This window comes from Panicum virgatum, chromosome 5N (genome assembly GCF_016808335.1).
Source record: "Panicum virgatum strain AP13 chromosome 5N, P.virgatum_v5, whole genome shotgun sequence".
In the NCBI taxonomy this organism is placed as follows: Eukaryota; Viridiplantae; Streptophyta; class Magnoliopsida; order Poales; family Poaceae; genus Panicum; species Panicum virgatum.
Window position 1 is genome coordinate 18,997,870 of NC_053149.1, and position 22,759 is coordinate 19,020,628.

The 22,759-nt window shown below is 47.0% G+C and overlaps 2 protein-coding genes across 3 annotated transcripts; both read right to left on the reverse strand.

Moving 5' to 3' along the window:
• Positions 1-694: 694 nt before the first annotated feature.
• On the reverse strand, positions 695-6,527 carry LOC120673405 (lipoamide acyltransferase component of branched-chain alpha-keto acid dehydrogenase complex, mitochondrial-like). 2 transcript variants are annotated; one of them, XM_039954223.1, is made up of 8 exons: positions 6,236-6,527; positions 5,992-6,150; positions 5,428-5,553; positions 4,601-4,980; positions 4,258-4,505; positions 4,084-4,172; positions 1,118-1,345; positions 695-1,025 (listed from the first exon to the last, which is right to left on the reverse strand). In XM_039954223.1, exons 1-8 carry the CDS (start codon positions 6,443-6,445, stop codon positions 912-914), a joined length of 1,554 nt encoding a protein of 517 aa, XP_039810157.1. In that variant the 5' UTR covers positions 6,446-6,527; the 3' UTR covers positions 695-911. The 2 variants fall into 2 exon arrangements, with proteins under 2 accessions (XP_039810157.1, XP_039810158.1); XM_039954224.1 differs by lacking the exon at positions 5,992-6,150 and having other exon boundaries at positions 6,236-6,482.
• Positions 6,528-11,838: 5,311 nt separating this feature from the next.
• On the reverse strand, positions 11,839-15,859 carry LOC120675198 (malignant T-cell-amplified sequence 1 homolog). Its single transcript, XM_039956302.1, has 8 exons — positions 15,652-15,859; positions 14,142-14,223; positions 13,977-14,044; positions 13,664-13,761; positions 13,369-13,505; positions 13,013-13,080; positions 12,651-12,714; positions 11,839-12,210 (listed from the first exon to the last, which is right to left on the reverse strand). The coding sequence occupies exons 1-8, from the start codon at positions 15,660-15,662 to the stop codon at positions 12,193-12,195; spliced, it is 546 nt and encodes a 181-aa protein (XP_039812236.1). The 5' UTR covers positions 15,663-15,859; the 3' UTR covers positions 11,839-12,192.
• Positions 15,860-22,759: the final 6,900 nt, after the last annotated feature.

Here is a 22,759-nt window from a genome sequence, read left to right on the forward strand (position 1 = left end):
TACTGGCGTGGCGTAGCCAGCTTGACGAGGCTGCTATAAGGGCATGTACTATGGATTTATATAGTTGCTGTCTATAAATGTCTCGTATATATCACGAACAAAAAAAAAAGAAAACTCATACAATAATTTGTCTATTACGCTGTCTACAAAATATTTAATTCAAACATAGAAAAAAATATGTTGTTGCTTGTTTTATGGTGGATAATAAAACTCGGGTGCATGGCCAAGTTTCTACCATTTGTATCTTACTGTACACGGTTTAACTTTTTTTTAAATAGGAATATCCCGGCCTTAACCATCCAAGAATGTCTACAGCCAAACAGCAAAAGCAGTACACAGGCTGCAAAGCACATAGTACGATTTGAGATTTGACCCTTGATTTAACTATGTCTGTTTGCTTTGACCATTGATTTTTGTAAGCAACTCGGGTGCATGGCCAAGTTCAGTATGATTTGTAATTTTTTTCAAACAATAAATTGGGCCGGTTTGGCATAGTACGTTGTGCGCCATGTGGGATTTGTTATTTGTAGCAAACAAAGTTAATAATAAAATTATTACTCAATCATCTAAAATCTAGCTCCAAGAATTTCCCCAACACAACCCTCAAAAGTTCTTGGAGATGGAGCGGCACCAACAGCCGCCACTCTGTTTAGAGAAGGGCTAGAAGGACGCAGCGAACGCATCACAATTGATCTTATACTCTGAAATAAAAATCCCCCGTTTTATTGCAAAGGTGTACGGTCATATACATGATGCGAGTCCACTATTTGCAGGCGACGTCTTATTTGTATACATACGTGAGTGACTGCCTATATAGGCTTACGGTGTGAAGCTGCGATGCCGGAATGCCTCCATTTCAGCCCATCTTTACAAATTCTGGGCAATCCCCTCGCATCAGGTATCTTACTGGATCATCGCATATGCAGCAAGAGCAGCTCTGGCTTCTCCACGAGGCCCTTCCACTCATTGCAGAATCTTGCAACCATGGCCCCATCAACAACTCGGTGATCTGCTCCAACAGTAACCTGCACGTATGGCGTAGATTGGGGAATCACAGTTAGTGAACCCAAGTATTGGAGGCTTACTTTTGGTGAATCGAGTATCACAAGAAGCATACATTGATTATGGATGAAGGGTAAACATTTTCGTCATCATCAAAGCGAGGAAGTTTCTGAATGCGCCCCAGGGCAATGATGGCAACTTCAGGCAGGTTCAGAAGTGGAGAGCCGAACTTGCCACCAATGGCGCCTATGTTGCTAAGTGTTATGGTGCCACCTTCAATATCTGCAGTGCTTAGCCTGTTGTGTGATGCCATCTCATGCAACCGCACCAATTCCTTTGTGATCTGGTAATCACAGTCAAAGTGATTAGAACTTTAAGGAGACAAAACACAAAATAACCATATGTACTGGACAGTCCTCGCATTCTCTAGGCTCAGGGGCAATCACAGTTTAAAAAGATTAGAAGTTTAAGGATATCAAGCACAAAACAGCCATGTCTATTTGCCAATCCTCAAATTCTCTAGTTTCAATAACATGCGTACTGTCACAGAAGTGAAGAGGAAAATGGAAGACTGAACTATTAGATTGTATTGCAATGGTCCCAAAGGGGTATATATATACATGAGAGCACCCAAACCCTAGACACTAGGAGATTACAATACTACCCTTGACTATTATACTCAACACCCCCTCTCAAATGCAACGTGAATGCAATGACGTTGCATTTGGAGAGTTGATACTAAGCACTAGACTCAAGCATAAACATGAAAATAATACATTCAAAGTCCGAAATCAAAGATGTCGTCGAGGCATGCAACTCTTGAACATGTCGATGTAGATGAGCTCCTCCACAAGAGGGTATTGCCTTCACAAACCAGTACTTGAGCAAATACCTCGAGTCTTCACAAACCAATACATCGACTCCTCAAACACGAGCCTTGCTTTGGAGAATTGAACACGACAAGAATAATGAGATGTGCCAAACCAGCCAAAGATAGAAAGCACCACTGCAAGACGGCAAGTGGCGAGACAGGAAGGTGATGACGACAAATAGACGGTCATTGATCATGACGTGGAGCAAGACGGCTCCGAAAGGGACCAAGAGGGCATTGTCGCACCACAATGATGATGATGAGATTAGCTAAATCGACGGGACTCAGCTAATCATAAAAAGAAGATTGACTGATCTGACAATGAATTTGTGGACTCGCACGGCATTGACGACCAGAATGCGTAATGGACTTGGATTGATACTGACTTGGATGGATGAGACAAACGAAAATGACTTGATATAGTAGACACTAGCAGCAGCAGGCAGATAGCAGCAGCACGCACAAGCAAAAGATGAGCAGGGCAGCACAGCCGCGCACACACCCCCTGTCCGCACTGCAGAAAATGAATCAATACCAAAGGGGCGTGAAATCTGCAAGGCACAAATGGACGACAGGCGAGGGAGCAGACCCACTGCGCGAGGACGAGCGACGGGCGGTGCAGTGCAGAAATCCTCGGGCGGGAAGCAAATGGACGACAGCCCCAGCAGGCGAGGGAGAAGCCACGACAGGGGGCGGATGACTGCGACGGGCGAGCGGCCTGGACGGGCGAGCGGCCTGGACGGGCAGCAAGCCGCGTGGACGGACGCACGGGCGACGGCGCGACGACGCGGACGGGAGCCGCGCGATGGGCACGGACACGGGCCGCACGACGGGCGCGGCGGACGAGGCGCGCGAGGACGAGCCAGCGGGGACAGGCGGTGAAGAGGAGGACGGGCCGGCGGCGATGGGCGCGGACGGGCGGTTGTGGGCAGCTCCCGCTGCAGATCTGGCACGGACGAGGACGAGGACGGCCGCGATGGGCGGTGGGGCGGCTGGATCCGCGACGGGCAGACGCGATGGCGAGCAGAGGAGAGCCTCGACGGCGGCCAGACAGGCAGCGGCGCGTGACGACGGCGGAGGACAACCGCAACGGGCGGATCCGCGTGAAGATGAAGGCGATGACGGAGCGGACGGTGGCCACGTGACGGGCGCGGCGACGGATCCGCGGCGGGCGGATCTGAGGCGGCCGCAACGGCGGCCGGCGGACGGAGGAGGACCGCGACTAGGACGGGGGCACAGGAAGGGGGGAAAAAGGTATTGTTGCTCTCTATTGCTGCTGGGACTCAACAGGAAAGGAAAATGGGTTTGGGGCTTGATGGAGATGCTGCCCCCAGGAGCAAGACGAAGCTCCCAGGGGCAGCGCAGCGGCGACGGAGGGTGGCGGACAGATTCAAGAAACCTAGAGCTCTGTTACCATGTCACGGAAGTGAAAAGGAAAATGGAAGACCGAACTGTTAGATTGTATTGCAATGGTCCCAAAGGGGTATATATATACATGAGAGCACCCAAACCCTAGACACTAGGAGATTACAATACTACCCTTGACTATTATACTCTAACACGTACCTTATTCAACAGGTTCCACACACGATTGCAAATGACTAGCCAGCTGACAGCCTGTTTAGTTACCAAAAATTCACCCAAAAGTTTTTGTCTCCCCCTTTGGACACATGTATGGAGTATTAAATGTAGCTAAAAAATAAAACTAATTGCATAATTTGGATGTACACGATGAGACGAATCTTTTGAGCCTAATTAGTACATGATTAGCCATAAATGCTACAGTAAATCATATGTGCTAATGATGCGGTCAAATGCCTCAAAGATTCGTCTTGCGGATTCCAGGTGAGTTCTAAAATTAGCTTTTTAATTAGTGTTCGAAAATCCCTCCCAACATCTGGTCAAACATTCGATGTGACACCCAAAAATTTTCATTTCACCAACTAAACACACCCTGAGTGAATTTATCACAAGAGAAGCATTCTTCAAAGTTTTGGCTACAAGATTTATATATTTACCTGCAAACTTGGGTACAAGAATTTATTATCATTTCTGAAGAAGGAATAAACACCTTCTAAAATTATCCCAAATTTATTATAGTTCATTGTTTCAACCTTTTGGAAACTAGCAACAAAATTATAGGGACAGAATTTAAGACTGAAGCCACAAAATTATCATGGATTCAAGGAGAAAAATAAGTAGCTGCTGACCTCCAATATTGACAGTGACTGCACTTTCTTGATGTTTGGCACGACTAAACCGTGTGCTGTAGCCATTGCTATCCCAATGTTATGGGATCCTAGAAAATTAAATACTAGTTGTAATCAACTTCATCGTTCTTGGAGCAAACAAGAACAAAAATCAAGAACTCAAAGATTCCATACCTTTCAACACAACTTCATTGGTTTCCTCAATGAAAGAGCTGTTCAACATAGGATATTTACTCAGGGCCATAGAAAGTGACTTTATGAGGAATGGAAGGAAAGTGTGCTTGATAGTGTTATCTTTGTTCTCATTTTGAAATCTGGTCTTCAGTTGCACAAGAGAATCACAATTTATTTCCTCCAGATAATGAAAATGTGGAACTTTTGCAGCCAGGCTCATTGATTTGACCATTGCTCTCTGGTAACCCCTGCAGAAAGGAAAGCTCAACTTAAGTTTACTACTGAATGGCCATGAGTGTGACCTACCATCCTGAAGTAGACATCGTGGAAACTTTTACAGTACCTGAGAAGAATTTTCTTATCTTCATACAAGGGCATGTCGGATAATGATTTCCTTTCCTCCAGTAACTCAACTTGACCAATGTTCTCTTCCAACGATGATGATTGTTCTTTGCAAAGACCCTTGTTAACAGCATAGTTCAACACATCTTCTTTCAAAACCCTACCATCTTTCCCTGTTCCAACGATTTCATTTATGTTGATCCCATACTGCTTTGCTAGATGCCTAACAGCTGGTGTAGAGAGTGTTCCACTAGGAACATTGCCTTCACTTGAAGGAACCGCAGACTCTACTCCAAGTGACTTATCAGCGGATGGAAATATGCTATCTGGAGATACAATTTGGCTGTCACCCACAATCATTTTCAGTAAAGTTTCACCAACCTAAGAAGTACACATTGACTTAGTAAGTTAGTAAGTTCTTGACCAAAAAAAAAAAGTTAGTGGAGATACTCCCTGCAGTCACAAATGCTTCACGCTTTAACTATTATCCCATCAAACTATTCAAACTTTAACCATCACTAGTTTTAGAAATTTTACCAGGTAACATAAAGATCATGTGTAGATTTGTCTCAAAAAGCACTTTCATAATCACGGACATTTATTAGATATTTCTAATAGAAATAAGTGATCAAACCAACACCTTGAAATATTTTTTACTGGAGGGAGCACATTGACTTAAGTAATTTCCATCAATACAAGTTCAACCAACCTAGGGAGCTTACAATGCAGGAACCTCCACAGAGCACATTTAAGTTTTGTAGAACATACCAGCAGGTTTGTTCACATAAGTTAGAGAGGTAAAATTGACAAAAGTAACCTGATAACTACCTTAACTATGTCACCTGGGCCAAAGTGAATCTGATGTACTTTTCCTTTGAAACGACTTGTTATCTCAATAGTAGCTTTGTCACTCTGTACTTCACAGAGTGGTTGGAATTCATCTACTTGGTCACCCTGCAAAATGAATAGCGCAGCAAAGTCAACTCCAGTTATACAGGGATTGCAAGGCAGGAACCTGTGATCACCCCTAGACCAGTTAGTAGCATGATTTGTTGTCTGGTTCCCATCAAATTGCCGAGACATTGCATTGGAACAGGGCATATTTTTTGCAATGCTAAGAAATCAAAATTAAATTCTTCACTGCCTGTGCCCATTCCCTTCCCTGATAAGTGGAACTAAATTGCTCCACTATTTTGTATGACCCAATAACGTGCACGAAGTTGCAAGAGAATATGAGAAACAAAATCCGTCACCGTTAACAAACGAAATCGTTCCTCGATTTCTACAAGCATAGCTCCACGATCCACAGTTGTAAGACGACTCGCCGATTCCCCACGGCGCAATTCCGCAAGGAGGAGCAACAACCAAAGTCGCAGCCGGCCCCGCACTCACCTCGGTGACGAACCAGCGCAGCAGCTCGCACTCGGCGATGCCTTCCCCAGTCTGCGCCAGCGGAACTTCCACCAGCTCAGGCGCCTCCCCCGCCGGCGCCGGCGCCGCGGGGGCTTCGCTGGCGAGCCACCTCCTCGCGGCGCCCAGGCGCTGCCACCGCTGCGCATGTTCGAGAGCCCCCAAGTCCAAAATCAAAACCGCAGCGAGTGCCGAGGAGGTGAGATAAGGGGGCTCGCGGACTTACGTCGCCGAGCAGCCGCGCGTGCGGCGCCGAGGACGCGGCGGCGGCGGAGTGGAGTTGGGGGACGCGGAGGTCCCGCCGGAGCGGCGGCGCGGCAAGGGCCGCGTGTCCCGCCTGCGGCTGCGGAGGCGGCGGGGCGTGTGGGCCTCGGCCGACGGCGGAGGCGGCGCCCGGGCGGAGACGGCAGCGGGCGGCGAGGCGCGCCCAGGCCATGTGGGGGAGACGAGGATACGTCTCCGTCTCGTCTCGTCTCGCTGAGGGTGAGCGATCTGGGGAGTGGGGTTTTGGATTGGTTGGCGCGGTGGTGGTTGTAAATGGCGAGATGAATGTAATGATGTTTATTAATTCATGATTAATTAATAATTAGTGGATAATTACTGTAGTATTACTGTTGCAAAATATGAATTAAGTAGGCTCATTAGATTCGTCTCGCGATTTACAGCCCATCTATGAAAAAGATTTGTAAATAAATTTCATTTAATACTCCATATATGTATCGAAATATTCAATGTAATAGTTTTTTTTTGTGTTTACAGGGTTTATGGAGTGAGAATAAACAGGGCCTTAGTTTGCAATGCGAAGCACGAGACCAGGAAGAAGAGTAGTCCTGGACTCCGCGAGTGCGAGCAGGCGCTGGCAGTCTGGCAAGAGCGGGCTGGTCGTGCCCATGCTTCGTGGAAACTGGAAAGCATGGGTGGAAGGGGAACACGAGCTGAGCTGGCGGCGTGAGCATACGGACACTTCTCTAACTTTGCTGAGTTGGCGGCGTTAGCGTACTAACTTATCCGCAATGCTCCTACCCGATCTGAAGCTGATTGCCATGTGCAGTTCCAACGGTCATCCGTTCTGCATGCAAATCATTCCGTGCGCTAATTTCCTTTCCATTTTGCAGACACCTTGACCGGCCGCGACCCTGGCGGACGTTCCGTTCACCGGCCAGACGCTCGCCGGCGCGCCGTCCAGAATACCACGACGGCAGGGGAACCCTTGCAGCCCGGGTCCTGACCTGACCGGAACTGTAGCTACAGTCCAGGTTGCTATCAGGCCCAATGTCTCCATCAGTGAACGGCGAGGAAGCAGAAGAAGTCCGCCACTCGCCGGAGGTGCACTGTGACAGGATAGGCGAGCGTCTTCTTCTGCCTAAGCTCCTCATGCACCACCTGGGTCTCCGGCTCGTCCGTGTGGAGTTCGAACTCCTCTAGAATGGCATTGGGGTTCTTGGTCCAGGCGACAAGCCGGAACGTCGACAAGTCCACCCTGAACTTCCAACAGCAACCTTAAATCTGAATTAAACTCCTATCCTTGAACCGTGAAGTGGCAAGACAAGCAAGTAGTGCCACTAGTCATTTCTTTACCATTGGCTGCAGGTACTTTGGTCGTAGGCACTGAGATTATATTGCACTTGGATTTGAGTGCAAATTTGGCATTCGTAAAAGATGCATCACTACAACTGTCTACTAGAGCCAAAGTAGTGTGTCTGCCCACTTTCAGTCTCAGAGTAAATGTACTGGCCATGGAGGATCGGAGATGCCAGTAAGGGCATGCATAGAGATATTAAGTGTAGGTACTGCTTCAGCATCATGGAATTCAGAATTTTCAGCGTCGTCTGTACCCTCAATGACTGCTAACTCTTCCTTTTCCACAAGAATAATTGGATATAATGTTACCAGGGACCCAAGGCTCTCTACATTTGAAACATTTTCCTGCAGCTTTCAATTCAGCTATGGAGGAATTAGCAGGTTCTTTTTCTTTCACCCATGGTTTAGGAGGCTTTGGTTGCAAATGTGCATCATTGTATTTTCTGAAATTTGGAGTTGCTTGCTCTAGTCTTTTAGCATACCAGTAAGCTTGGGATAATGCTGTGGTTCTGTGACACTGGAGATGAAACTGTATGGAATCCTTCACCCCAAAAATGAAACTAATATAGTATGTTTCAGGTAAAGATGGGCAATTTCTCCTGACCATGGTTCCCATCTCCTCAAACAAGTCCACATAGTCCACCACTGATCCCACTTGTTTGAGATTGTGAAACTGACCAACAATTTCAAATTCAAAGACAAGATTAAATCTATCGGTGACCACCCTGCATAAATGGTGCCATGGTAAGATGTAGCATTACCATCAACTCGATGTAGCATCGTGTACCTGCACCAAGGGCTGGAGCCCAAGGTGGTGCACCGCGACATCAAGTCGAGCAACATCCTCCTGGACAAGAAGTGGAGCCACTTCGGGATGGCCTTGTGCAATGTGTTGTATTGGATTCTTCAGTTGGGCTCGCGAACACGACCCGAAATTGCCTAACCAATATCGTGCATTCAGTCTCGTATTGTCAGAATGGACGCGTCACACGGACGCGTCACACGGTAGTTGATGAACACTGGAGAAGCCTCGTGCAATTGTTGGGCACTTCACACGCAGCCGGGTAAATTAAAGTAGCCCTAAAATTGGAGGAACAAGTTCATCAGTGGTTCTATTCCAGCCTATGCGACGCGGACACACCGGGTCCCTGCTGTCGACCAGTGTCGCTATATGACCACGGAGACCAAATCGCCAAGCTTCAAACTCTGCAGCACGACCCGTTACCAATCAAGCTCTCTCTTTCCACTGCCCTGACCCTTCCTACCTCCCAAATGTGATCCTTCTCCACAACCATGAGTGCTGGTTACCTCGGTGGGGTGATGTTCATTGTGGTCGCAGTCTTCTCCGCGGTCGTGCTCGCGATCAGCGGTTACTCTATCTGACAGAAAGGTGTCATCAAGCAGTTGAAGAGGGACCTCACGCAATCTTAGAGGCGTGTGACCGAGCTAGAGCTTCGGGTTGCCAAGCTTTCAGCGCAAGTGGCGACCGCGAGGGATGCCGGTCCGGGAGCCTTCGCTCTTCTTCGCGCGACCGCCGCAGTCCCCTCCGACACTTCTGCAACACTCAAGCGCGTACTCAATGCTGGAGGCATGGGAACTGCACCGACTGATCCTGTGTGAGCCCCACGTCTGATTCTCCCACCCGATATTATTGCCGCCCTTGCCTCGTCACTAGCGGCGGTAATGGGCGTCCTGAACCCCAAACATGTGGACGGTGAAGACCTTGTGTAACAAGCTGCGTGAGATCTGACAAGCTGCGTGAGGTCTATCTACTTTGCATGGGTTGCAATTGCTATTAGTGGTGTGTTAATTAGGTTTAAGACTTTAAGTGCTTACAAGGGCGGAAGCAGGAATTGGAGGTGAGGGGGGCTCATCTCACTTCTTCCCCCAGCCCCCCCTCCTCTTCATATCTCTCTTTTTTTCTCTTCCTCTCTCTCTCCTTCCTCCTCCTAATTTTCATGGAGTTCTTGGGGTAGGGGGGCTTGAGCCACCCCCCAGCCCCCACGCTAGCTCCGTCGCTGAGTGCTTAGCGTTTAGTCCAGTTCGAAGGCCATTATCAAGGATATTAAGGATGGTAGCAGATCGGGTTCGGGGCGAATGCCCGCGGATTTTGGGTTTGCAGGTATCGGGTTCGGGTTCTGATTTTCACCCACGGATTTGCAGGTTCGGAATACCAAAAAAATTCAGGTTTAGGGCGGATTCTAAATCTAACCAGCGGAGCTCCATCGAGCTTCCAAAACAATCAGTCCAATAGAAGCCCACTAACAATCCTAGGTATATAATTTGAAAATCCCCTCACCATACTGTCAATCCCTCTCGCCTCTCCCTCACCCCGTCGACCACTCAGCTGTCACCCCCTCCTTGGCTGCTGGCTCCCTCATTCTCTCACCAATCCGGCAATCCCGGTGGCGTTCGGTGGCTCCTCGGCCGGTCGCGCCTTCTGTTCGCCGTCTGGTGTCACTCCGCGAGCCACGACCTTGGCCTCATGTTCCTCGTCCGCCGCTCACGGCTGCACCCCCTTGAACCGCTGAGCCTCCGACCTTGGCGTGTCTCTAGGCCTCGCCAACCTCGCCAGACCTTGTGTCTTGTTGACTTGCTAGTTTGTAAAAAAAAGATGGATTTCGGATTATCCATTGGGTTTCGGGTATCCGCGGATTTGGTTTTGGGTATAGATTCTCACCCGAATCAGAATTTGGGTCGGGTTTGGGTTTTAAATTCGGGTTTCGGTTTTAGGTGCTCAGACACTCCACCCGAACTGAACCCGACCCGTTGCCATCCTTAAAGAATATGCAGTTACCCAGCTTGTTTAATAGACTGTATAGATTAGCTTGATATATTGGTCTAGGTTGCTGTTGGTTATGGGACTTCTGTCATGTGATCCCATGCATGTGTTTTGAGTCTGCATCTTTGTGTTGTTCGAAAACGCTTTACCGAAAGTATGTTCTGGGAATTGTCTATCATCACCGTTCATTCCACACTCCTGCTGCTGGTACGATGTCCCAGGCACGTTCCTGCAACCGTGCCGCGTCGTTCCCGTTCTGCGATCCGGACCGGAAGTTCCGGGAACGGAGAACGCAACACCATGCCACGATCCTTGTGACTGTGACACTCGTGTCCATTAGCCAAATTGATTAGTTGCAGCACGGCTACCAATATGACGGCTGGGAGGTGCCCGACGCCGTGCGGTGGAAGGGGCTGATGCAGGAAGCGATCGCCATGAGAAGGGGCCTTTGCAGGAATTGGTTACCGCCTGGAGGAGAAGCAGCGGGAAGGGGCCGGCCGCTAACGTGGTGCCGCCGTGGGATGAGAGGATGCAAGCCACGGAGAGTAAAATTATAAGGTGGGTGCGATTTTACCTCTTCCTTCTCCAGTGGTGGGTTCGGTATTGGCTGATGTACTTGTTCAATTTTTTAGTCACGAGGAATCGAAGTGAAGATCGGGAACAATTCCTCTCTCTCCTCGAAGGCGCACTTACTCCCCTCGATTCCTCCCGTTGCCACCTGGGACGAGGGTGAGCCACTAGAAGAGGCCTAAAAGTTACTGAACTGGGGCCGGGCAGACTGTCCTTTCCTGTTGCTTTGCTATTAAACTGAATAAAATAGTAGGTATAGTGTCCTTTGGCAAAGTCACTCTTTTTTAGTCTTTTAGTGGCCTACGTCAAAAGATAGCTTTTAACGGTGTTTGCCAGCAAATTTTCCATTAACTATTGGTTCGCGGCACATTGCGCATACCATGCACGATTCCCACACACACACACAAAACAAACGAACAGAGTTCAGGGCTTCGTTCATCCATGCATGATTACAAAGCTGAGGCTTCCATGCTACCCTCCATAATCATGAGCAGCAATGCAAATTTTTTATGATGGCAACAAAATTATGAAGCTATGAATGTTTGTTGTATACAAAATAGGTGCAAAAAAAAGATGGAAGTTGATCATGGAAATGTGTTTGTTCTGAGGTTCATATACTTTTTTTTAAGCTTTCCAATGAGCTCTTTAGATGGATAGAGTTTCATATATGAAAGTGTCTCATACAACCAAACATGCTCTGCTTACTTCCAATTCCTTTGCACTACAGATTTGGAACTCATAACCCGTCAACCGCTTCAACACGAATTTACCAAATTGCAGGATTATCATAAATTCATAACGAACTACATATACAAACAATCACAATAAACGAGAACATCAGCATGACGTTTATGAAAAAGCAAGCTATCTACTCACGGAGCATTAAACAACGACAATAAGTTATGAAATACATGCTGAGATCAAATTACTCATGTCAAGCATTGAGGATTTCCTTGTTTCCGTTTCAGTGTAAATTGTTTGACTAAAGCGCACCAGTCAATGGTAAGCTGACAGGATTATACAGGATTTCAGTACTGCCATATAAAGTGCTGAACAAAGCAGTCAAAGTCTGTTTCAACAGACATTCCAACACCAAAGGAATGGAGTAAACTCAACTTGTATCCGGAAAATGTAGCTTCTGGCTACTTCATCTGTTTAAACGAAACCAGCTGTGCAGATACATAGTTCTACTGGTCCTTGCATCTCAATACGACCATACCGCAAGTTCAGCATCCCTCACTGTATTCTCCTTATTCCAGCTTCTCCATCTGTTCAAGTTAAGAACCAATCAGTATCACCCAAGCTGAACTCTGAAGAATCTAGATACAATTATATGTTCCATTCTGTCCCCATTCCAGCAATTTTACTGCAGTACTCATGAACAAGGCAATAATATTTGACTTTTTGCTCAAACTTTGACCAACTATATTTATTTAGTCAATTAGTCAAGTGAAGTAAAATGAGTACCACTGGATCTCATCAAAAGTATTTTAGGTTTAACTTGTAGATTCATCTATTTACATAAATATTTGTCTAAAAGCTGAATAGTCAAATGAATGAAAAAGTCAATGGTGTCATATATTTAAGAATTGATATATACTAAGCTAGCAAATTTCTTGCAAAGCTATATAGTTAACTTAATGCGAGAAATTGATATTTGCAATCAGAGAATGAAGGTGATGAGGGAGATACAGAGAAAGACAAGCACCTTCCATAGGCCATCATTTAGATAGTGCATATTGTCAACTCCAATCCCTTTGTTGATGGTCCTTCTGCAAAAATAATCAGGAGCAACATTGCCAACAGAAGACTTGTTAGTACCTAATATTATGTGGAATGTGATGGTAAGTAAAGCTGAAATTCTGTCTTATATATTCAGAGTGCATTGGCAGGTATAATTAGAAAATAATGGATGGCATATCACAAGAACAATTGCACTGTTAAAGCTGGATATTAGTGAACACAGAAAAGAGTGAATCAGTAAGCATGAGTGCAAGGTTCACATTTCAGTAGTATAATTTACTGACAGAGAAGCACCAGCGTGGAACAATCCTGCAGACAGGAACTTACATGTCCTTCGCTGACATCTTTGTAAACCCAATTGCCAATGCATGTTGTTTGCCTTCCGCCATTATAGCCTGGCAAAATAGATTTGAACAGAAAAGATGAGTGGCACAGGCATGTTCAACGAAGGAAGAAGGTTGCTAAGAAACTATCATGGATCATGGTGCAAATAGACCATATGAAGCAAAATATCTTACTAAATTACTATGGACAATTTAAAAGTATATACACTCTTCGCAAAATGCAGAAACATGCTAAATGTCAAAATATAGAAATTTTTGTTGCAAACTGTCACTAAAGTAGAAAAGAATTATTCACTGTCTATAAACAAATGAATTAGAAGTTTAGACCAAGTAATTTACCACAGGTGTTTCCTCATCGACTTCATCATCCAAGAGACCACCAGGTGATGTCAATCCAGGACACATTATGTTTGCACCAGAGAGCACAAATTTGATAGCACCTCTGTCCACTTGGAACTTTTTCATGATTTCAGGATCTGATCAAATGTGAGCAGTTTCCATTCCAGTTAATATTCAGAAATGCAGGACAACACATAACCAGCCCAGCCCTAAATTTTTTTCACATATCATGGTGTATATCATTGTAAAAAGGATGCAGAGATGACATTCGAGGAAAATTGAAAGAAAGATTTACATTGATGAAGAAGACGCAGGGTTGGCATATAAGGACCATCACGGATGTTGAAAAATAGTGGGACATTATTCACCACCACAAGATTCAGATGGTTTTGGCTGCAGCAAGGAAGAAACACACTGCGGTCAGTGCACTTAAAAGGAAACACATGATCTTGCAAATGAAGGAAACGAAAATCGATTTACATATGTGCTTAGTCTGAAATCGAAAAAATCATTATAAAAAAGAAATTCTCAAATGCAATTTTAGGTACACCAACATCTAATAATAACAGGTTTGCAAGCACGCTGAACAAGAAAGAGAAACTACTAACCATTTAACAACAATCATAGGTGACTTCTTGGGGAGCAAGTCATCTAGCAAAGGTTCAAGGCTAGGGTACTGCAATGAAGTCAAATTGAGTAAGCCGTACAACAGATTTTGCAACTGAAATGAAAAGGAAGTATAGGTCTAAATAGGTTATTTGTAATAACAAAACCTCATCAGCAATGCTTTGCCGAATCCTTCGCTGTACAGAGGCCTTAACTTGATTCTGCCCAGATATATCTTCCGAAGAGAACCTGGGGATCAAAAGGAGTAAGTTTGAGTTAAGAGCGTTAAGCATAAAAAATAAAAGATACCAAACCCTTGCATAGAGTAACTCTCCAGGCAAAGAATCATTCTGCTGTCTGCAGATGATACACAATCACAAGGTATGTGATATTGTTTTATATCATGATGTTAGGTATGTGATATTGTTCTATATCATGATCGCAAAAAATGTAGGAAATATTAAAAAGGGTGTGTCTAGTTTGTGCTGAAACAAATTTGAAATTTGGCTAGACTCAAAGAACTAGCATTTTAGTCAACAACTAAATTTTTGGCAAGTTAATGCTCTCTTCTTCAGGTCCCATGCACTTTCTCACCTATATTTAGTCAGACAGTATAGTATGCAAACAAAACCTTGGCCAGAATTTTTCCTAGCCAAATTTGGGAAGGCCTAGTTCGGAAACAAACCAGGCAAATCCTTACACCAAAACTACTAAGCAAACTGGACTAGTAAGAGTTTTTTGGAAATACAAATTTATATTGCTTACTCTGTGAATTAAATAAAAATTGTCCTACAAAATATCATATTTGGAAGATCCACTCGTACAAGCTTGATGGAGCAAAAGCACCATAGTGCCTCTGAATCAAAAGCATACACCATCAGTTCTCCCCACAGATGATATAATCTCGAGAGTTCAAGGGGATGCACCATGCTATCTTAATTTTTACTTAGTTCTATGCATAACTTACACTGAAAGGTCTTAGGTCAAGCAAACAGGCCCAATACATCTTGGGAACAAAGTACCTGTGCACATACGCATGGCTACAACTGCAACTGTACCACCCCTAAACTCAATTTCCATGAAACGGACAGATACCAAGATTTGAAGCAGAAACCACATTCACAGCGGTGCAGGTACAAGCATCACAGCATTTGATCCGCACATCTCAACAGCAATAAGGTCCAACCGCACACCTCAATAGCATTAAGGTCTAACCACACAACACAACGGCATAGCATTTAACACCACCCTAGTGCTATAGCCTCCATGTCAGCCATTCGATGCAACATTGATCAGCTTCACCACATTGCAAACTCACGTACTAATAGTTCTATCATCGCAAAAAAAAAAAACCAATAGCTCCATGTCCACAACCACTGATGTTACATCTTGCTCCCCGAAAGCACCCCTACTAAGTTCCAGCGAGAAAAAATCTAAGCGGCCAAAGGTGAGGTCGTTTTGTACAGATCCCCCATCCCAGCTAAACGAATAGAGAGAAACACAATCTCGATTCACGCATGGCGCTGTCGGAGGATTCAGCTGCGCGGAATCGTAACGGAGAGAATCAGATCGGTGTGCGCAGTGGACCACGGCGACAGATCGAATTACTGAGCGCAGGAATAGGAGGGGATAACAGGGAAGTTTAGGATGGGGGAAGGGGAGCCGGTGAGGACTCACTTCTTGAACATGGCGGGCGGACGGGCTTCTCTTCTCTTCCCCTTGTTCGGCTCGGACGAGGCGGCCGGGGCGGCAGCGAGGCAAGGTGACCTAGAGCGGGGCAAGGGCGGGGAGGAGATGGAACAGCCGATGCCGCGCTGTACTGCTGGAATCGGTGCTGACAGGCTCCGCGGCCTTCTTCCTCGGTGTGCGGGCTGGGCTTCTTCCTCGGTGGGTTTCCTCCGCGTTTTTTTTATTCTTATATTTTTCAAAATCATTTTTCACATAAATATATTTTCAGTTTTATAATTTACAGTTTTGTACCCCTACCGCCCGGCTGCGGGGCAGCCGGCCCCCAGCCGCCCTCCTGCCGGGCGGTAGGGACCTCAATGTAAATAAAATTTATATTTAATTGCATTTTGGCCCCAGGGGGAGCCTGACGCCCCCCTGCCGGGCGGCAGGTACCCGCCGCCCACTGGCGGGGCGGTAGGCGACAGCAGAAGGAACGCAAGGTAAATATCTAATCCGTAGCTCAAATTTATTATGTTCTTCTTATTTCTATGAATATTTTAAATAATTTGAACGGTTTACAGGATCGCACCACCAGCTTCCTGATATGGATCCTTCTTTGTATCCACCACCAATAGGTACGTATGATGAATATATACCCAAATAGATGACTTATAAGACGATGATTAAGATATCTTAATTGCTACTATATATGGGCCACACAAGATACATTTGGGGCGAACTTCGAAGACTGGAGTCGGTTATTTTCTACACCTAACCAGCAGGCCGATCCTACCTTCCAAACACATGTGGCCACCGGACGTCCAGGTAAAGACGTAGGGCCTCCAGACCGACACACCTACCCTACAGACCACGTCCACGCACAGCGTAAAAGAGGTCGACATGGTCGGGGTGGTTAGGAGGTGCTTCTAGTTATTTCTATATTTTTGTTATGGACTTATCGTCATGTTATACTTATTTCGTTCTTATGCATCACCTATTTCGTTCTCAGTTGCGTATGTGTATGAATTGCTAAGTTATACTTTTTGTCGGTACCCCAGGACTGGGGTACCCCCTCTTGCTGTGTCTAGGCAGGAACCTTGTGGTTATCCTTGACTACGTCCAAACAGCCGGATCCCCGCGGTCCGGAGCCCTGTTCACCCAACAACGGTCCCGGACCCGTCCCCCGGCTGGGAAGGGTCTAGGAGCACCACGTGTTCGGGAAAAGCAGGCGCTCAACCCGAACAGCCGGGAGCTCCGGACCTTCCGTGGTGGTCCGGACCCCCGCGGAGTCCCGGACCCCCATGGGGTCCCGGACCCCCTGTATAGTAACCGGACCCCTCACTAAGGGAAGGAATTGACACCCCGCCCCGGGGAGGTCCGGAGCTGCCATGTGTCTGCAAGCACAGACACGTATATAAGGCCACTTGGTCTCCATACTGCATTCATTGCGGTAGGTGGACGTCCGCATTGATATAGCAGAAGCCGAGGCAAGTCTTTGACCAGAGGACACTATTGATCGCGTATTACCAAGACGTGTAGTGGAGCCGCTGGCGCCGCCCACGCCGTGCCTGTCAGTCTGCCATGACAGATGGACACGACGGCTCGGCTTCACCCATTATGACGCCTACATAATAGCCTCAACAGGCCACGCCGCAAGCTACGTTTCCCCAACGGGCACCTTGCTGACGGGACAAGAGAAGAAGACCTCCCTGAGTCAGAACGCCAGCAGGGCATGGAAACATATCAGAGAAAATATTCACAACTATTGTAGACATTTAAGTACTCTGCGTAGTATGCTACATAGTCACGTTGGGCCCACCTGTCGGGGCCTCAACGACCAATGTATCCGCACCCCTTGATCTATGAAAGGGAGGGCGCCCGCTAGAAGGAGGCCAGGCTGGGAAAAAGGCCAAGGCCCGGCAGATGATAGGTTCATACACAACCAAGAACAATACTTCTCCCAGTGGATGTAGGGTATTACACTCCGGCGGCCCGAACCACTCTAGATCGTGAGTTCATGTGTGCTTGCCTCCGTGCTAGATTAGTCTAACCGCCTAGTACTTCCCCGAGTCCTCACTCACCGGGAATAGGCGGGTGCGCTCCGCCACCCGGCTGTGGGTACCCTAAAAATCCCACGACATTTTGGCGCCGTCCGTGGGGAAGATGCAGGCGTTGGCTAGATCTCCAAGTTTTCGAGGCTGAGCTCATCCTCTGCGACAGCAGCGAGAAGATGAAGAGAGGCATGGTGGCACCTACGCCGCATGTCACTACGCTAAGGCACCAGCGCCCTCGGTGCGGCGGTGCACGGCAGTGGCGCCTGCTATGCGTCGCCACTGCGACGCCTCAAAGCCGGCACGGTGGTGCGCGGGGGCGACGCCTGTTGCGTGTCGTTCCGCGCCATCCCAGAGTCGGCTTAAGGTTTTCTCTCAAGCAACGGCCACGCTTCCTCTGCGGTGGCATGGCGTCGGCTCAAGGCTTTCTCTCAACATGGAGCCTGAAGCCAACGGCCATCCCGGAGGAAGTTGGCCGTGTCATCATTTCGTCTCCGGCACCACCCGAGGTGCTTGGTGTTGCCGCAGACAAGACCCCGCCACCAGGTGCGGGGGGCCCTGGCGCTAGCACTAAGGACAAGCCGGCGAACGACCGCCCTAAGCAGAAGGTCGTAGGTTCGACCCCTACCTGGTGCGCCAAATGTCGTGGTGCTGCAAACCATAGCCGAGTGGCGGAAAGCACCCGCCCTAGCCCAGAGGGTGTGTACTCGGGGGTTAGCTAGTCCTAGTTCGAGCTCTCTCAAGAACACGATGAACACAGCGGGATTAGAGTGGTTCGGGCCGCTGGAGCGTAATACCCTGCATCCACTTTATGTTGTATTGCCTTCCCTCGAGAGAGAGTTCGCGAGAGCTTGTGTGTCTGGAGAGCTTGTCGTGCGCAGTGAGCGCCTCCCTTTTATATCTCAAGGGAGACACGTACATGGCTGTTGGGTCCCCGACAGGTGGGCCCAATGATGTAGTATAAAATAACGTACTGTTCATATATTATGGCGTCGCATGCAAAGGAGATCTCTCTCCTGGAATCCCTTGCCTGCTCCTGGAGTCCCTCGTTCATCATGTCCAGGCGCTGTCTTGTCGGGACGATGCCAGACGTAGCTAGTGGCGTCGCCTGCCACGTAGCTGAACGGGCTATGTAGCTTGCGGCGTAGGCGGCATGATGGAAAAGTGCCGTGCCGTCGTATCCATTTAATGCTGCAGACGGGCTCTGCGCGGGTGCGGCACAGGCGGCTGCACTGTGTACCTTGGTAATACGCGGTGCACAGTGAGGCCTGACAAAAGCTGTCCCGTGTGCCGCGACGACAGAGCATGCCTCAACCATCTGCATTAAATGTGGTGGGTGGGCGAGTCTCCTAGCGGAGGACTCGCGCACGAGCCCGCGCCCGTTCCTCCGGGACTTGTGGCGGCTCCGGACCCCCACGCGGTAAGGGGGGTCCGGATGGACGCAGGAGGCCCCGGACCCCTACGAGGGGTCCGAGGCCTCGGCTGTCAGCTCGGAGCTTCCCTTTCTTAGAGACACGTGGCGTCTCCGGACCCATCCCCAGGTGGGGAACGGGTCTGGGTCCGTTGGCCTGATGAGGAAAGAGCCTGTCCCGTGGGGCCTGGCTACTCCATCCTTTGCGCGCAGTTACGGATAACTACGCTGGTCCTGCCTTGTCGCAGTAAGAGCGGGTATCCCTGCTACAGGGTACCGACACTTTTCATATTCATCTACTTTACTAACGGTTTTTATTTCTATCCAAAATATCTAAAATCACATCTAATGCCGCACTGCACGTTCAAGATTTAACTTGCGGTGAGGAGGGGCCTGCCGCCCCCTGCCGGGCGGCAGCCTGGCCTACCGCCCCGCTAGTGGGCGGCGGCAGGCTCCCCCAGGGGCCAAAATGTGATTAAATGTAAATTTTATTTACATTGAGGTCCCTACCGCCCGCCAGGAGGGTGGCAGGGGCCGGCCGCCCCGCAGCTGGGCGGTAGGGGTACAAAACTGTAAATTATAAAACCGAAAATATATTTCTGTAAAAAACAATTTTGAAAAATATAAAAATAAAAAAACGCGGTTTCCTCCTTTGTGTGCGGGCTGGGCTTTATTGGACCCAAATGTGCTGCCCGCTCACTGCAAGAGATCCGTAACCCATTTAACCGTTCAAAGCCAGCTGGGGGGGCGTCTATATCCAATCGCAGAGGCCGAGCACCCCGCCCGCCCCCGCCGTCGACCGCCTCCGCCGCCGCCCTTCAGCACCGCCACGCTAACCAATCTCGCCACCGTGCTATCCGTCCACCGCCGCCGCCGCCTTCTCTCGCCCCAGCCGCCGGCCACCGCCCACCGGTTGTCCGTCCCCGCCCTACCAGCGGCGCTCCCGCGCCGCCTCGCCCTCCGCCGCCCCCGGCCCCCTCCTCTTCTATAGCCGGAGGCCATGGAGCCACCCCGGACCCCCAGCAACCCGGATCCTAAGGCCACCCCTCCCTTTCCCCTAGCTAGCAACCCCCGACGGCGGCCGCTCCCCCCTCCCATGCTCGAGGAAGATGATGAGCAGTAGCGGCCGTCGCTTCTGCGATGAATAGAAAAGCCGAAGCTGGGTGCTGAGAATTTGTAGCCCGCTCGTCGCGTGGCGAGATTAACCATCGGTGATGCCGTGATGGTTTCACTTGCCAATCCTATTCTTCAATAAAATTTTCTTCCTCACCTATCAATTTGAGATTCGCATAAACAACCAGATCAAGGTTTTACACGCCAATCCTATTCATCTTTCATAAGATATTTTCTTCCTCATCTATCAGTATTTGAGATTCGTATAAAATTCAAACCCTTGCTCTCTCTCCCAATCTTCTCTCTCACCGCCGCCGTCACTGTCGGCCGCCCGCAGCTCCCGCTGCACCTGTGCCACCAGCACGATGCCTGCCTCCGCCGCTGCCCAGCCGCTTCCTTCCTGCGCGCTGCTTGCCTGCCGCTGCCTGCCCCCACCACTCTGCAGCCGATGCTTGCCTTCCGCTGCCTGCATGCGCGATGTGCTGCAGCACGCCACCCGTGCGCCCGTGTGCTGCTGGCTACACGCAGCGCCGCTGCCTACGGGCCGCCCGCGCCCGCGCCCCGCGCCGCCTCTTGCCAGAGAAGAAGTTTTGTTTAACATTTCGAATTTAACAACTCAACATTTCATGCATCCAATTTCAATATTTCATCTGTACAATTTCAACATTTTTATTGTCAAATGCTGAACGGGTTCAATAAAATGTTGAATTAACAACATCAAAATATTAAACATAGTTGCAGAAGTTTATATAAAATAATTAGGCCAAATAGGTTTTAAAGATGGATGGCTTATCTATCTTTCACAAGGTAGATAGGAGTCTCCGGTTTTACCATCCATCATCTGAAAAGGCATGATTTAATTTCCTGCAAGTGAATGGTTATTTTGGACCGTATATTAGGCCCATTAGAGCAACTCCAGCGGAGAGACTAAATTTGAACCCCTATATTGCTTTTAGGAGCCAGCCTATAAAAATTTAAGGGTTTCAAACTCCAGCAGGGTGACTAAATTTAGAGGGCCTCCAATTCTAGGGACTCTGGACCAAAATTTAGTGGCCTCCCCAAAATGGGGGCTCGTATAGGGGCTCGGTTGGAGATGTTTTTTCTACTAGGAGACTAAAACAAGAGATAGAGTCCCATTTAAGGGCCCGGCTGGAGTTGCTCTTAAAACCCATGTTACGAGTTAATAGGAACGAGAATCTATATATGCATGCACAAGTAGATAACAATGCTGACATCACCTCTATGTATGAAAATTCAAAAATTTAAAAAAAACTATAACTATTAAATAAGTATCCAAATTAAATTTGAATTGCATCATTATCTCTCTTATAAAAATATCTTCAAAACAAGATCACCCTTGCCTATATTTGCAAGTTATTTTAGAAGTAGTTTTTAATATTAAATAATTATTTTAGATCGTGGGGACAAATAATTTAACAATATGAATAAATAATTCATTTAATGGAAAAAACAAACATAGGGAACAAATAATAATGTACAACGAACAAAATATTAAATATCGTGATCACTTGATCTTACAAAACAAGTAATGAAAATGAATATCTCGAACAAATGAGACAATATCATCAAACAATTTAATTCACAAAAGGAACAAATAATTTCACAAGGCGAACAAATTAGTTACACATAGAAAAATAATTTTCTATGAATAACTAACGCATTCACATTGCAAAAATAAGTTATTTTTTACCAAGTAGAATATGGATAGATGTTGAATAAGTTAGTATATAAAGTAAATAAATTATTTCTCACACTTACTAATCAATCACAATAAGAACAAAATAGCATGGAATATGCTAAAATTTGATTCGAAGAATAAATATTTATGTGAGATTTAAAATAAAGAAGGAAAGAAACAGAAATAAAAATATATAAATACATAAAAGGATTATAAGAAAATGTAAATATAAAGAAAAAATTGGAAATAAAAAAGAAGATAATTAACAATAAAAACAAAAAACAATTAGCCTAGTTGACACAAGAAAGATAAATAACAAGAAAAATAAACAAGTAATAAATACATAAAAGAATTAGAAAGAAAAGCAAAATGAAAAGTATAAGCAAAATATATAGGAAATAACATATAAACATGCATAAATAAAGGAATGGAAGAGAAAAAGAAAATTAGTAAATATGTATACTAAGGGAGAATTAAAGGGGTGGAAGTGAAGCAAAAGTAAAAGGTTGGATGGATAAATGAGAAAAAAGAAGAAAATAAAAATAAGAAAGGGACAGACATCCAGATTTGGAGTCTTAACCAAGGAAAAAAATACAGACAACAAAGAAAGAAGAAAAAACAAATAGCGCTCATGTCACACGACATGCCTGCTGTTTGTACTCGTCGTGGGCCACGTTCATTCCGGACTCATAGCAACATTAGGCCACATTTTTTCCCCGGCCCACGTACGTAAAATAGATGCTTCGGCTGATAAAAAAGTTTTCCATCACGCGCGTGATACATAGTCATTCCGGCTCATCGGTGCCCCAAGACGATCTTGTCCGTGTGATTACTGATTATCAA